Consider the following 14,537-nt stretch of genomic DNA (forward strand, 5'->3'; position numbering starts at 1 on the left):
AATAGAAGATATCTAAACTGAAGAATGGAGAGAAAAAGGATGGAAATAAAGCTATAAGGGATGAAATGAAAAGGGCTAACATTTATATAATTAGATCCTTAGAAGGTGAGGGGAGAGAGAATGGAGCACAAACAGTGTTTGAAGAGATAATGATTGAGGATTTTCCAAACTATCAAGTCATAGTTTCAAAAAGCTCAAGAAACCCAAGGAGAATCACTATATATATTTTAAAAGTCACAGCTAAGTACAACATAGTAAAAATATTTTAAAACCAAAAACAGAGAAAATCTTAAAAGTAGTCAGGTAGGGGGAAAAAAGATCACTTTCAAAGGAGCAGCAGTAAAAACTGACAGCTCACTTATGATCAGAAAAGATGCGAGTCAGAGGACAACAGAATAACATCTTTTGTGTGTTGAAAGCAAATGACTGCCAAGATCCAATTCAGTTCTATGGAAAACATCCTTCTCACCTACAGGCTACAAAAGACATTTTCAGACAAACACAAACAGAGAAATTGTGGCCAAAACAATTGTACTAAAATAAAACATTACAGAGATTTCTTTACACAACGAAAAATCATCCCAGTCAGAAGTATAGAAATGCAGGAAAAGTTGAGGAGCAACCGAAATGGTAAATGTCTGGGTAAGTCATAGCAACTGTTGGCTGTGTAAAATGATACAAATAATGTCTGTGGTGTTCAAATTATATATAGAATTATTATTATTATTTTAATGATAACACAAAAAGCAGGAGAGTTGGTAAGAAAGACAAAGTGATCTAATGTTCTTGCATTTGTCTGGAAAGTGGTAAAAGCTTAATTTATATTAGGATCAAATATGTCTGGAATTTATATTATACTCTCAAGTATAATCACTAAACAAGATTTTAAAATGTATACCTAATAAGCCTTGAGAGGAGAACAAACAAAATGACATAAAACACTCGAGTAATACAAAAGGATACAATGAAGAAGAACAAAGGGGAATACAGAACAAGTAGGCAAAACAGAAAACAAATGGTAAAACAGTAGATTTAAACACAAATATATCACTAATTACATTAAATGGAAAGGGACTACTCCATTTAAACATGTTGTCAGTCTATAAAAAAACAAACCCAAATAAGTATTGCTTAAAAGAGAAACATCTTAATTATAAAGATACAGAAAGATTGAAAGCAAAGAGTGAAAAAGATCCCATGCAAGCAGAGGTCAAAAGGAAGTTGACTTAGTTATCCTACTATAAACAAATTAGACTTTAAGGCAAGAAGAATGACTAGACACAAAAAAGTAGATTTCATAAGAATTAAAGATTTAATATGCCAGGAAGGTATAACAATTCTGTAGTTGCGTGCATTTAATAACACAAAATAAATAAAGTAAAAGTAGACATAAAAGGAGAATAGAAAAATCATCAATAATAGCGGGGGATTTTAATGGACCTCTCTGGTTAACAGACGGAACAAGCAGAGAAAAAAAAAAAAGGATATGAAGATACGAACAATAAAATTGTTAAATTCTCCTAATTGACATATGAAGTATTGCAACCAACACCTGCAGAATACACATTCTTGATAAATATACAAGGAACACTTGCCAAAATTAAACACTTTGGGGACCAGAAGGCAAGTTTCAACAAATTTCAAAGAATCAAAATCATACAATATGTTTTCTGATCACAAAGAAATAGCAGAGTATTGCTAGAAAGAAATGCAAGGATACAAGACTCAAAATGTTTGCAAATTATGCAGTCAACACATTTTTAAATAACCCCCATGGTCAAAGGTGGGGGGAATGGAAATAAATTATTTTTAATTAAATGATAATAAACTACACAAATTTTAGGGTGCAGTTAAAGCCATGCTTAACATGCTAAAGCTAGCGACCTCCATCTGTGGCCTTGAATATTTTATTGTCACATGTGGTATACACAACTTTTAATTCTGTAGATGACTTTTGGCTTGGACATAAAAGCCAAGCCACTCATTTATATTATGTTTTTAATCCAAAGAAATGTGCACTTTTTATGCCTCAGAAAATATAACTTGTATAGGTTGCACTTGCCTATCATGGTTTGGATGGACTTTTTTGCATGTTTTCCATTCTTTTCTAATGGATACTGTCCTATGAGGCTTCTAAGCCATTCATGGGTATCTCAAATGTCTTCTTTGCTCGTATACATCCATCCTTAGGTGTTTCTAATTTATTTTTCCCTGTATGCTTGTATATATAGCTATGCACTATGGAAATTAGAAGGAATGAATGATATGTATATTACTATTGAAAATAAAGTCTCTCTCACTTAAAAAAACTATGGCAAATTTTAAGATGCAATTAGGGTCATACTTAAATTAAACAATGTGATGAATATATTAGAAATGAAGAAAGGCTGAAAACTCATGTTCTAGGTATCTGTATTAGAGTTAAAAAAAAGAATAGTAGGGGCTGGCCCCGTGGCCGAGTGGTTAAGTCTGTGCGCTCCACTGCAGGCGGCCCAGTGTTTTGTTGGTTCGAATCCTGGGCACGGACATGGCACTGCTCATCAAACCACGCTGAGGCAGCGTCCCACATGCTACAACTAGAAGGACCCACAACGAAGAATATACAACTATGTACTGGGGGGCTTTGGGGAGAAAAAGGAAAAAATAAAATCTTTAAAAAAAAAAAAAGAATAGTAAATCACACAAAGGAAAATAACAACAAGAACATAATAAGGGTAAAAGTACAAGATAATAAAACAGAAAGCAAAAATACAATAAATAAAATCAACAAAGATAAAAATTGGTTCTCTAAAAAGAATAATAGCCTTTTAAACCCCAGGCAAGAGAGGCACAAAGTATTAATATCACCACTAATTTTAAGAGACATTGAATGATAGTAAGATGATATTATAAAAGCAACTTTATGCCAACGAATCTGAAAATTTAGATGAAAAGGATAAATTCCTGAAACAAAAATACGACCTATAAAAACTGACACAAGAGGAAATAGGAAATGTGATTAATCCCATATCCATTATAGAATTTGAATCTATAATCAAAAACCTCCATCAAAGAAACCTCTAGGCCCAGACAGCATAATCAACGAATCTCCTGACACATGAAGATACTATTTCAGACACTGGAAAGAGAGGAGGCACTTCTCAACTCATTTTGTGAGGCATGTATAACCCTGATCCCCAAACTTGAAAAGGACATTGCAAGAAAGGAAAATTGCAGGCCAATTTTTCTCAACAGCATACATAAAAATATTGTAAACAAAATCTTGGCAAACCAATCCTAGTGACAAGCAGCCCTTCTGATATAGGATGAGGCAAAGATGTCCACTACCACGACCTCTCTTCAATATCATAAAAGTCTTAGAGACATGAGACAGGGAAAAGAAATAAAAAGTATATTGAAGAGAAAGAAACAGAACTGTTGTTACTCATAGAAGACTGTTATTATATATGTATAAAATTCAAAAGAATTTCCTTAGAATTAATTAATGAACTTAGCAAGATTCAATATAAAAAACAATTGTATATCTACATACCAGCAAATAAACAATTATAAAATGGAATTTCTAAAAATTATACAATTTGTAATAGCATAAAAACTTCACCAAGTACCTAGGATTATGTATCAAAAGATATACCTCTATACAGAAAAGCATAAAATATAATTGAGAAAAATTAAAGAAGACCTAATTAAATGGAGGGCTATAACACGCACATGGCTTGGAATATTCAATATTGTAAAGGTATCAGTACTCCTGGAATTGATATAAAGTTTTAATGCAATCCCAAACACAATCTCAGTGAGAATTTCTGTACAGCTGACAAACTGAGTCTAAAATTTATATGGAAATGCAAAAAGACAAGAAAAAGAAAAACCATGATAACCTTGAAGAAAAAGAATAACACAGTTGGAAATTTTACACCATCAAGGATCAAGAGTAATTATAAAGCTATAGCAATAAGATACTATGGTATTGTCTCATGGACAGACAAATAGACCAATGGAATAGACTAGCGAGAATAGACACAAGACTGTACATACACAGTCACCTGATTGATGACAAAGGTGACACTGTAGAACAGTGGGAAAATAATGTTTTTTTTCAAAATGGTGCTAGACTGTTTGGATATTTCTGTGGAATAAAAAGAATCTTTACACCATACACCATACATAAAATCAATTAGGCCTGGACTGTTGATCCAAAAGTGAAAGGTAAAACAATAAAGCTTTTGGATGATAACAAGGAGAACATATTCATAACCTTGGGGCATTCTTAAATATGACATTAAAAGCATTAACCACAGAGGAAAAGATTGATATAGTGGACTACATTAAAATTAAGAATGTATGTTCATCAAAAGACACCATTAAGAAAGTGAAAAGTAAGCCACAGAGTGAGAGAAGATATTTGCAATACAAGAACTCATATCCACACTAAAGAACTGATACAAATCAGGAAAAGACAGTCAACCCAGCGAAAAATGGGCAAGAGATTTGAAAAGGCACTTCACAGGAGAACAGCCAAATGGCCCATAAATATATGAAAAGATGCTCCCCTTCATTAGTCATCACGGAAATGCAAATTAAAATCATAATAAAATGCACTACTCATTTACCAGCATATTTAAAACAAGGAAGACTGACAATCCAAATGTTAGGGAAAATGTGAAATAATTGGAACACTTGTATATTGCTAGCGGGTGTGTGAATTGCACCCTGTGATTCAGCAATTCCATTCTCTTGTATATGCAACACAAAAGTGTACATAAATGTGTAAAATAATGTTCATAGCAGCATTATCCCTAATAGCTAAAAACTAGAAACAATCCAGTGAAATGCATAACACCATCTATTATCTATAGAAAAAAGTAGAATAGACAAACTATGGTGCATATATAAATGTATTACATTATTTTATATTTTATGTATTACATATTCTAATAATATTTTATATACTTGAACATATAAATTAGAACACTACACACCAAGGAAAATGAACTAACAATACTACATGCAAGAGAATAAATAAATCTCATGAACGTAAAGTTGAACAAAAATGTCACACGGAAAAGAGTACATGTTGAATATGTCTGTTACTAAAAATTGCAAAAACTAGCAAAAATAATCTATGATGTTAGAAGTTAGGACAGTGGTTACCTTGGAGAAGAAAAAGAATAGTGACTATGGGGGTATTGGTTTTGTTCTACTTTATCCAGGTGGCAGTTACATGGGATGTTCACTTTGTGAAAATTCATTTACCTGTACATTTGTGATTTGTGGATTTTTCTATACTATGTTACACATCAATAAATAAGCTTGTTTTTAAAGAGGAACAAAGCAGAATTGATCTTATATTACACTGTTAAAATTATGTAAAAACTTGTACCTGTGTACATAGGAATCAATTAAAATGCAATTTCAGATGCTGAAATAACTGGTTTTTCCCTTTCTTTTAAAAAAATATTTTGAATTGCTGTAATAACTTGTGTAATTTAAAAACAGACAAATAAACACCAAAAATTAAGTCCAGATTATTTTCTGCAATTGGAGAGCCTCCACTTGTCCAGGAATTTCAATATTTTGCAATGAGTATTCAGAGTTAACTATTTATTATGGCTCCCAATTCAATACCAAATTCAAGATGGCTTGTGCTGCAGTTTACAGAAGCAGATAGGGGCTGACAGCAATTTCCATCTTCTCTCCAGACCTTTCTGCATGTAAACTGACATTCTTCTTTCTGTCCTTCCCTGGTCCCATTTTCAGATCTCATATATATACTGCCAGAACGGTGCTTGCTCTGAGTCATTTAGTTTGCCATTTCACCAGTATTTAATTCTTTGGTACAATTTATCTCAATTTAGAAACTATAATGTAACCTTCCCAAGGCAGAGTTTCCCCTCACTTGAGCCCAGAAATATGTCTCTCAACTGTTTCCTTTGTCCCAGGTAGTTAACATTCTGTGCAATATTTAAATTTCTTACATGTTATTGTCAGCGACAATTCTAATTTTAACCATTCTAATGGTTAGAATGACTGAGGTGGGAGAGGCTAAGGTACATTTTACATTAGAATACCCATAATTTCTACCTGATCCATCATTTCTTCTAACATAAATGAGGAATGTATATCATAACCCTTTCTGAAATTCTTTCTGAACTCTCATTTACTATCCCAAAGCAAAGGACTTTTAAGGTAGTATGTCTCTGATAAATTTCTATTCAGAGCATTGGTTCGACTCACAGAAAAATCGAGCATTAGAAAGCTGCAATTCCAAAAACTCAGAGGTACAGAATTGAGGTCCCAAAGTGCTCCCAAACAAAAAATTGCAGGAAAAAAAAATCAAGTTGGGAAGATTTAAATTTCTTCTCTTGACTAACTAAGCAAGAGCTTACTGAGGATCTTTCGTAATTTCTCCAAAAACTTTCTGGAGATAAAGAGAGTAATCATCACGTAATCATCGAAGAAGCCCTGCTCATCCTTGAGGAACCAAGGCCTGCAAACTGGAGGTGCAGTGGACAGGCCTGGCCAAGAGTCATGTCTGACCCCTAAAGTGGAGGTCACACTAGGGGTATCACTCGGGCATCAGATGAGAGATTTTGTCCTGGGGCTCCATTTGCAACATACAAATGTGATCATTGATTTGCCAGAGGAGATTACATTGAACCTTCCTCGTGTAATTTGTTCAAGCTACCTTTTCTTCCCAAATAGATGAATTCTCTCATTAATGATTTGCCTTTTGGGGCTGAGTATTGTCTTTTTAATTGTCACTTTATCTCTTGAACAATACCTAAACTTTTGTCTTGTTTTCTATTAAATCCTATGTATTTTGTGTGTGTGTGAGAGGAAGGTTGGCCCTGAGCTAACATCTGTTGCCGATCTTCCTCTTTGTGCTTGAGGAACATTGTCACTGAGCTAACATCTGTGCCAATCTTCTTCTACTTTATGTGGGATGCTGCCACAGTGTGGCTTGATGAGTGGTGCTAGGACTGCGCCTGGGAATCCAAACCAGTGAATCCCGCCGAAGCAGAGCACACAAACTTAACCACTATGCCACCGGGCCAGCCCGAAATCTGATGTATTTTAATATGAACTCAGACCACTCTTCTCTGTAGAAAATAGGGTGCAGAAGACGCATTTTGGCTGTTGTGCGGCTCTGCTTAAGGCCATCTATGCCTTATCGGTGTTCAGGCTTTAGTTGCAATCCCACACTATCCCATTCCCACATATGTGTGCCCCAAAGGGTTTTCATACCTGACAAAAGTCATCCACTTGCCGGACATAACCAGCCACTTCACCATCAGATTCAAAGATCTTCCAAACTTTTCTTTCTGCCTTCTTGTATTCCTGGGATCCTTTCCAGTTCATGGCCATCAAGGAGCGCTCTGTCAGGGGAGCTGCCACGATGATGTCCAGCTGGCCGTTGTAGATCAGCACCTGAAATGAAATCAGGCAAATGCAGGAGTCAGCAGGTGAAGCCAGTGAGTCTATCGATGTACAGAGAGAGAGACAGAGGGAGAAAAAGGATATGTGAACTTCTCTGATACCGTGTTCAGAGGGGCCAGCTCAGCAGATCAGTAGGGTCATTTTCTTCCAGTTGGCCACACACACCAACAATCTGAAATCAATGCTAGCCTTGTCTCAACCATTGCATTCTTCCAAAAGTTTGATTCTTAATAGGAATTTGCATAAAAGCCTCTCTTGGTTGCAACCATCTGTGCTGTATTACTCGGTGACATAGGTTTCACTTGGAAGTACGGCTACGTTAAAGAGGAGGACTGTGGTTATATTTTAGCGGAACTAAGGAAAACTACACCCTACATTTTCATGAAGCCTGCATTTCACTAACTTTGCTTTCAGACATTGTAGCAGCTGGCAAGCTGGGGTTGTAATCCACATTGTTCCCCTTCCCACGTTGATTTCGCTGTGGCAACTATAACTTTTTGAGGCTCACAAATAGATGCAGGTGCCTCAGATTTGTTACTTGTTGGCCGCAACTATGTCTGCCATGCCATTTCCAAGACCTCCATTTCTTTCTTTTTGTTGTGAGGCAGTTTGGCCTGAGCTAATATCTGTTGCCAGCCTTCCTCCTTCTGCTTGAGGAAGACTGTCGCTGAGCTAACATCTGTACCAATCTTCCTCTATTTTACGTGGGGCAATCTTCTGTTTTATGTGGGACATCTGTCACAGCATGGCTTGACAAGCAGCGCTAGGTCTGCCTCTGGGAACTGAACCAGCAAACCCTGGGCCACCGAAGTGGAGTGCAGGAATGTAACCACTACGCCACCGGGCTGGCCCTCCTTTTCTTAAATGTGATAGGCACTTGTCAGCAGTAAGGAATGTCCTTTCTTCCTAACATAAAATTGAGGGATTTTTGGCCAAGTTGATGGATATTATAGGAGAAACAACTCTGAAGCAACTCTTATCTTTTCTCACAAAACCATTTTCAATTTGCTTGAAAAAGAATTCAGATAATACCCAATGCTCATGAAGTTGTGAAACCATAGGAGAGAGTGTAAAATGGCACCACTCTTCAGGAAAGCAATGGTCAATTTTTAACACAGACTTTAAAATGTTGAGACTCTTTGTCCCATTAACCCCAACTTCTGGAATGAATTCTATGACAAGAAGCCCAAAGAAACACAAAAATTATATAACTATATTCATTGAGTCTTATAATGAAAAATTTGAGCAGTTTAACAGTTCCGTAATTAGTGAGTGGTTAAATAAACCGTGGTATAGAAATTCTGAGATATCGCAAAACCATTTAAAATGTTTGAACCATGAAGCAACGTGGAAAATGCTTATCACTTAATGTTAGGTATGAAAGCTGAACATCAAATATATACTACAATTATGAATGCATAAAATAGGTACACATTCACATATATGGAAGGGAACTTTAAAAAAATGAATACAGTTGACTAATTCAGGTGACGGAAATCTGAGTAATTTTCCCCTTTGTTTTCTACTCTTCTTAGGCTATTTTTTGCGACTAACACAATATTAATTCTCAAAAGGACTGTCACTCTACTCCCAACTAAGAAGTTTTCCACAATTCCAGGCTACCTTTGATCTATTTGGAAACTCTGGTTTGGCTCAAGTGAAGACCTTTGGTTGAATCCTCAAATTGGATATAAAATGTTTCACTGCATATGTTTCCATCTCTGCCTTCCTCGTATAGGCTTCTTAAAAGGCTTACACATAATTAAAAAGCCTAGGACTTTTACACACTCCAAATCCTCAAGCAGCCGTGGGCCAGGATTCAGCCTGAGATGAAAGAGCCCTGGGCCTCTGGGGCAGGAACACGGGGTCTTTCACGTTACTCACTCACCATCACCACCACCACTGTCCTAAGCAGAAACTCAAAGGGAGAAATACTGATCGATTTAAAGCCTCTTTAAAAAACTCAACTATAGCAATAAAAATTTGCATTGTTTATACAAAGAAATTGCCTCAAAGACCTTGAGTACTTATGGCCCGTGCAAAACTCCTACACTGTTTTGCCAACAGTATGGAAACAATTACACATGATCTGTACCAGCAAACAAGGCTTAAATACTTCACCATTCTAGCAAGGCCTGATTATAGCTGATTAACGAAGATAATCGTCTATAAAGTAATTCCTCTTCTAGAGTTCAATGAAAAGACACTGATTAAGTAGCGAATACACAAGTACATCTGGTCATTTTTCCTCTTTGTGGCTGCTAAATGAAGCTTGCATCTTTCTGAGTCTCTTGCTACTTTATTATCAGTATATTTTGAAATAGATTTGAATTTTTCATCTTTAAGAGGTGATAGCAAAATCCACAGGTGACAGCAAAAACAGACTCATATGTACAGCATTAGAGTGCACGTTTGTTGAACTTAATTGAAATGCAGCCCATCCCTGAGCTGTTTCCCTTGTTATTTAAGACTCCTCATAAACTCACTAACTCTCTGGAATAAGGCAGTGCAGGGCTGAACTGCAGACTTTCGTGCATGTGATGAGCAGAAGGCCTACTTTCGGGAGCAAACAGAAATCCTCCCTTTGCAAAGAAAACAATTTTTAACTTCTAAAGGGGCACATAAGTCAAAGGCAACAAAAAAAGAAATCAGATTAATGATCAAGCAGAGTGATTTCAGAGCTGGCCTTAAGGCTGCCAGCATTAAATATAAAAATTCCAGAGCTTTTATTTTTATCTAAATGTCACATTCACCCTTGTCAGCCCCCACAGGAATATCCCAGTTGTGTGCCTCTAGGGCTGGGTGAGTGGGCAAGACATCCCAGGATCCGGTGACAGGGAGCTGAGAAGCCAGGTGGGTGGAGCACAGGGGTGGGTGGTCCTGAAGCCCAAGGACACATGTTGGCTACCCACATTCTGATAGTCAGAGAAGTTCCAGGACAACGCCTAAGCCCTGAGGAGTTGGCCAGTTAGAAAGAATCTGTAAACACTTGCCCCACTTCTTCTGGTAGGGTGACCAACTGTCCCAGTTTGCCTTGGACCAGGAGTTTCCCAGGATGCAGGACTTTGAGGCTAAAACTGGGACAGTCTGTGCAAACCTCCCCTGAGGCTTGCTGGTATTTTAAGCAACAAAGTCTAATGACAGAGGAGGAGACAGAAATGAACGCAGCTTTTAGCTATACTTCTCTTGTCAGTAGTGACTCTAACAAAACATGGTGCCCGGAGAGGGCTGGTTGACGTAGGTTTCCAGCGACAGCCCAAGCAGCACCTCTAAACACCCAGTTTCCTCGCCTTCCTTTCTGGTCAGCCGTGAGGCCTAGTGAAGGAGCGGAGGCGCTCCTCTTAGAGAATTTTCTTTTATGGCTTAGAGGTCTCACTGGTTAGTTTGTTGAAATTTATGGATATGTAAGACATGAAAAAACACTTAAAAATCTATGAAAAACTATGACCCCACTGTTTGTGCTCTATAATTACTACATTTTAAAAAGATGTTTCAAACTTGGGAAAAAAAAAATACCTCAAAATACTAGCAGTTAAGGTAGTCAACGTATGAGTGCTTCGTTTCCACGTGACTATTTTCTAGTTTTGTGATTAGGATGCTTTTATAATGAAAAAGGAATAAAACAAACAGTAACACTAAGAGGTTGGCATCTCAGTTTGGCAAAAGATAGGTCTTTATTGAGGAATGGTTTGTGCCAACTCAAATATACCAGCTCTCAATTTTTCATGACAACTAGGTAAAAAGCATAACTTCAGTTCATTCATAGATGATCTTAAAAATTCATTCCAGATTTCAGGCATTTACAAGAGAGGGTACTAGGTGATTTGGATTACAAGCATCTTTTTTTTTGGTCAAAAGACAGAGATGAGAAAAGCATTTTTATTATGTTCTTTACTTTTTGAAGTGCTTTCACATACCTACGGATTTATTCTCATACTGCTTCACGAAGTCAGGACAAGAAGTATTACAATGCCTGCCTCCACTTTATTGTTAAGGAAATTGTGACACAGCCAGGTGCCAGAACGTGTCCTAGATTTCAAACTTCCCAACTTCTACCTAGAACTCTTTAACAGAGGCGCTAAATTCCTTCAAACCAATAAGCACTCTTTGACTCCCCACAGCTAAACGTTTAGTGCTACCAAAAGCCCCTGGAAAGGACGAGCTGGTTGAGTATGAGACATAGCTCACATCTCCAGTTGAGAAACAATCTTGGTCTGTTTGTCCAACTCTGGTGACATCTTCTCACTTTGGCTCTAGGGCCTAGGATGTGTGCAAGGGCATTATTCAGCTGGCGACAGATGCCTCACTTCCGCTGTAGGGAGTGGCCTTGATGAAGCAGCTGTGGAATAGCATCAGATCCTTGGGAACAGGGGTGCTCAGAGGGCTCGCTCCATCCGCAGCCCTTGCACAGTACCCGGCACCTCATAAAAGGTATTGACACTGACAAGGTCTAGTCTACCGCGTTCTTTAAACGCTTCGTGTGATGCTGGATAGTGATGGTCTGCTGTGCTGGCTTGTCCAGGTCCACTCCCCCTTCTCCTGGTAACTGTGCTGCCATTCCCTCAGTGGATGCGCCGCTAGCGGAGGCTGTCAATCACAGCGTCCTGCCTCTTCTGTGCGAGAGTTGAGTATGTGACCTACGCTAGGGCACTCAAATGTTCTTTCCCTAGAATTTGAATTGTGGGCAGGGTGACACAGGGGTCCCTGATAAGTCTGCCCACTAATTTTGCTGCCTGGATCCCCAGAATTTTCCCTGGTCCCTATCTTTCCTCGCTCCAGTTCTTCAGTTTTTACAAGAATTCTGCAACCTATCATGTCTTCCCATCAATTGCTTTCATGCTTCAAGTAACCAGAGTTGTCTCTGTTGCTAAAAGCATGAAATCCAAACTCATACACCCTTGGACCAGTGCTACACAAGACCCAGCATGCAGTACCTGGGAACCCCAGACAGGTGGCTTAACAGCCATGACCTTCAGTTCCCTTTTGCAGACATTCAGACGGTAAGACCTCCATCTCACTGTAGTGAGAATTACTGAGATCATGTGCAGAGTGCCCAGCAAAGAGCCTGACACAAACTGGGAGTCAGAGAGGGTTAGGTCCTCCTCCTTCTCAAGAAGGAAGATAATGACTTAAAAGACTCAGCAAAGCACTTCTTCTAAAACAACCCTCAGAATAGGCGGGTGGCCTTTTTGAGTCAAATACTTGATTGCCAGTCTCAGTCTTTCAAGCACAGACCCACAGTAGGAGGAAGTACAGCCAGGATAAACTTGAACTCGGTTTTCAAACTCCTGAAATAGCATGGCTTTCACTGCTAATTTTACACACATTGGGCACGGTATCTCAGCTGTCTTCTCCCGGTAGTCAGAGCCATCAGTTCATAAATTACTTTTAGAGGAACTTTCAGTTTTGCAGCATGGGATACAAGCTCATGGGATTTCCCCCATACTTCAGTGCTAGAAAAGTAGGGTAAAGAGTATAGCTTTAAAAAGGACATTTGTGAATAACAACAGAACTCTGCAATTCTTCTTGTTATGTTGCAGGAACCGTGCTAAGCACTTGACATCCATGATTTCACAACACCCTCAGAAGGTGGGTGTTATTTATCCCATTTTAGGTACAAGGAGATAGAGATGCAGAGAGCTGAGCCAACTGGTGACAGAAATTCAAGTTTAGATCTGCCTGAGTCCAAGGTGTGGGCTTCTAACTCCTCTGCCACATTGCCTCACTGCCTACACCACCACCCTAAGAAAGAACACCAGTGGTTTGTTCTATCTTCGTAAGTCTACATGCGAGGAGCAAACCTAAAGATAAGCGTGACTCTCTGGAACGAAGGATACACATTTCTAGTTCAGAGCACAGGCTCTCTGGCTGGGTTTGAATCTGAGCTCTGCCACTTCCTAGCAAAATTATCTGAAGTTCCTCAGCCTGTCTAGAGTTCAGTTTCCTCATCTGTGAAGTAGGTAGAAGAGAAACATATATGACAGAGGGTCATTAGGGGAATTACATAACATAATGCACGCAAAGCTCTCAGCATCCCAGGCACGTAGTAAATGTTCAATTAATGCCGGCTGTTATTATTATCGGTTCTAGGTAGTTTCTCCACAGCAGCTTTGCTGTAAGCATTTTTGCCACAAAGATTTTTGCTGCATAACTAACTGGCCATACAGAGATTTTGACGTAAAAGATAAAATCAAGAAAAATAAAAGAGGGACATTAATCGAAAAGGATATGAAACATGACAAAATTAAAAAGACTTTATAGCAAAATACAAAATATCTGAATACACTTAAAATGTGTGTATGTAGATTCATGGCAATACTTTGCAAGTAACTCATTTTATTTTTTTGTGTGGACTGTAACTAAGCACCTGCCTTTGTTCTATGGGAAGTATGGGTTCAACACTGTGCCCTCAAAAAAGAGGCCCTCAGGGGCCAGCCCCATGGCCCAGGTGGTTAAGTTCATGCGCTCTGCTTCGGTGGCCCAGGGTTTCACCAGTTTGGATCCTGGGCGGGGACCTAGCACTGCTGATTAGGCCACACTGAGGCGGCGTCCCACACAGCACAACCAGAGGCACTCACAACTAGAATATACAACTATGTACTGGGGGCTTTGGGGAGAAGAAGAAGGAAAAAGGGGGCCCTCAGCCCTCTTCCACCTCCAATGCAGTCCATTTCAAAATAAGAAACCAACTCTTGGGGCAAATCATGGTCAACTGCCAGCTCGACAGAGCCATCAATAATGTTGCTAACCGGAAGAAATGCTAACTCTTTTAAGATCGCCACCACCACCTCTTCTCAACCCTTATGACGGCTGACTAAGATTTACGTCACATAAAAATGGAAGTAACCACGAGAACTTCGTCAATGGAGAAATGAAACAGCATACTCAAAAAAAGTCAACCAATTATTTTACCTTTTGTAGCAAAATTACTTTATGGCCAATTAGTTATGTGGCAAAAATGTCTGAGACAAAAATGGTAGCAGCGAAACTACCAGACACTAATATAGCTATTCAAATAGCTCCATGATTTCCAAATGAGATGTTACCTGTGGATTACAATTGTGATCCAGGATATAAGAGTTAGCATTCTAGGGACT

At 38.4% G+C, this 14,537-nt stretch overlaps 1 protein-coding gene across 1 annotated transcript in view; it reads right to left on the minus strand.

Moving 5' to 3' along the window:
- The window catches only part of CPVL (carboxypeptidase vitellogenic like), a 137,057-nt gene that overhangs the window by 27,851 nt on the left and 94,669 nt on the right, over positions 1–14,537 (minus strand). The window contains exon 12 of the mRNA XM_014841042.3: positions 7,249–7,431. Within this exon, the coding sequence (XP_014696528.1) occupies positions 7,249–7,431 (183 nt within the window). The remainder of the gene's footprint in view (positions 1–7,248; positions 7,432–14,537) is intronic.

Source organism: Equus asinus, chromosome 1 (genome assembly GCF_041296235.1).
Source record: "Equus asinus isolate D_3611 breed Donkey chromosome 1, EquAss-T2T_v2, whole genome shotgun sequence".
NCBI lineage: Eukaryota > Metazoa > Chordata > Mammalia > Perissodactyla > Equidae > Equus > Equus asinus.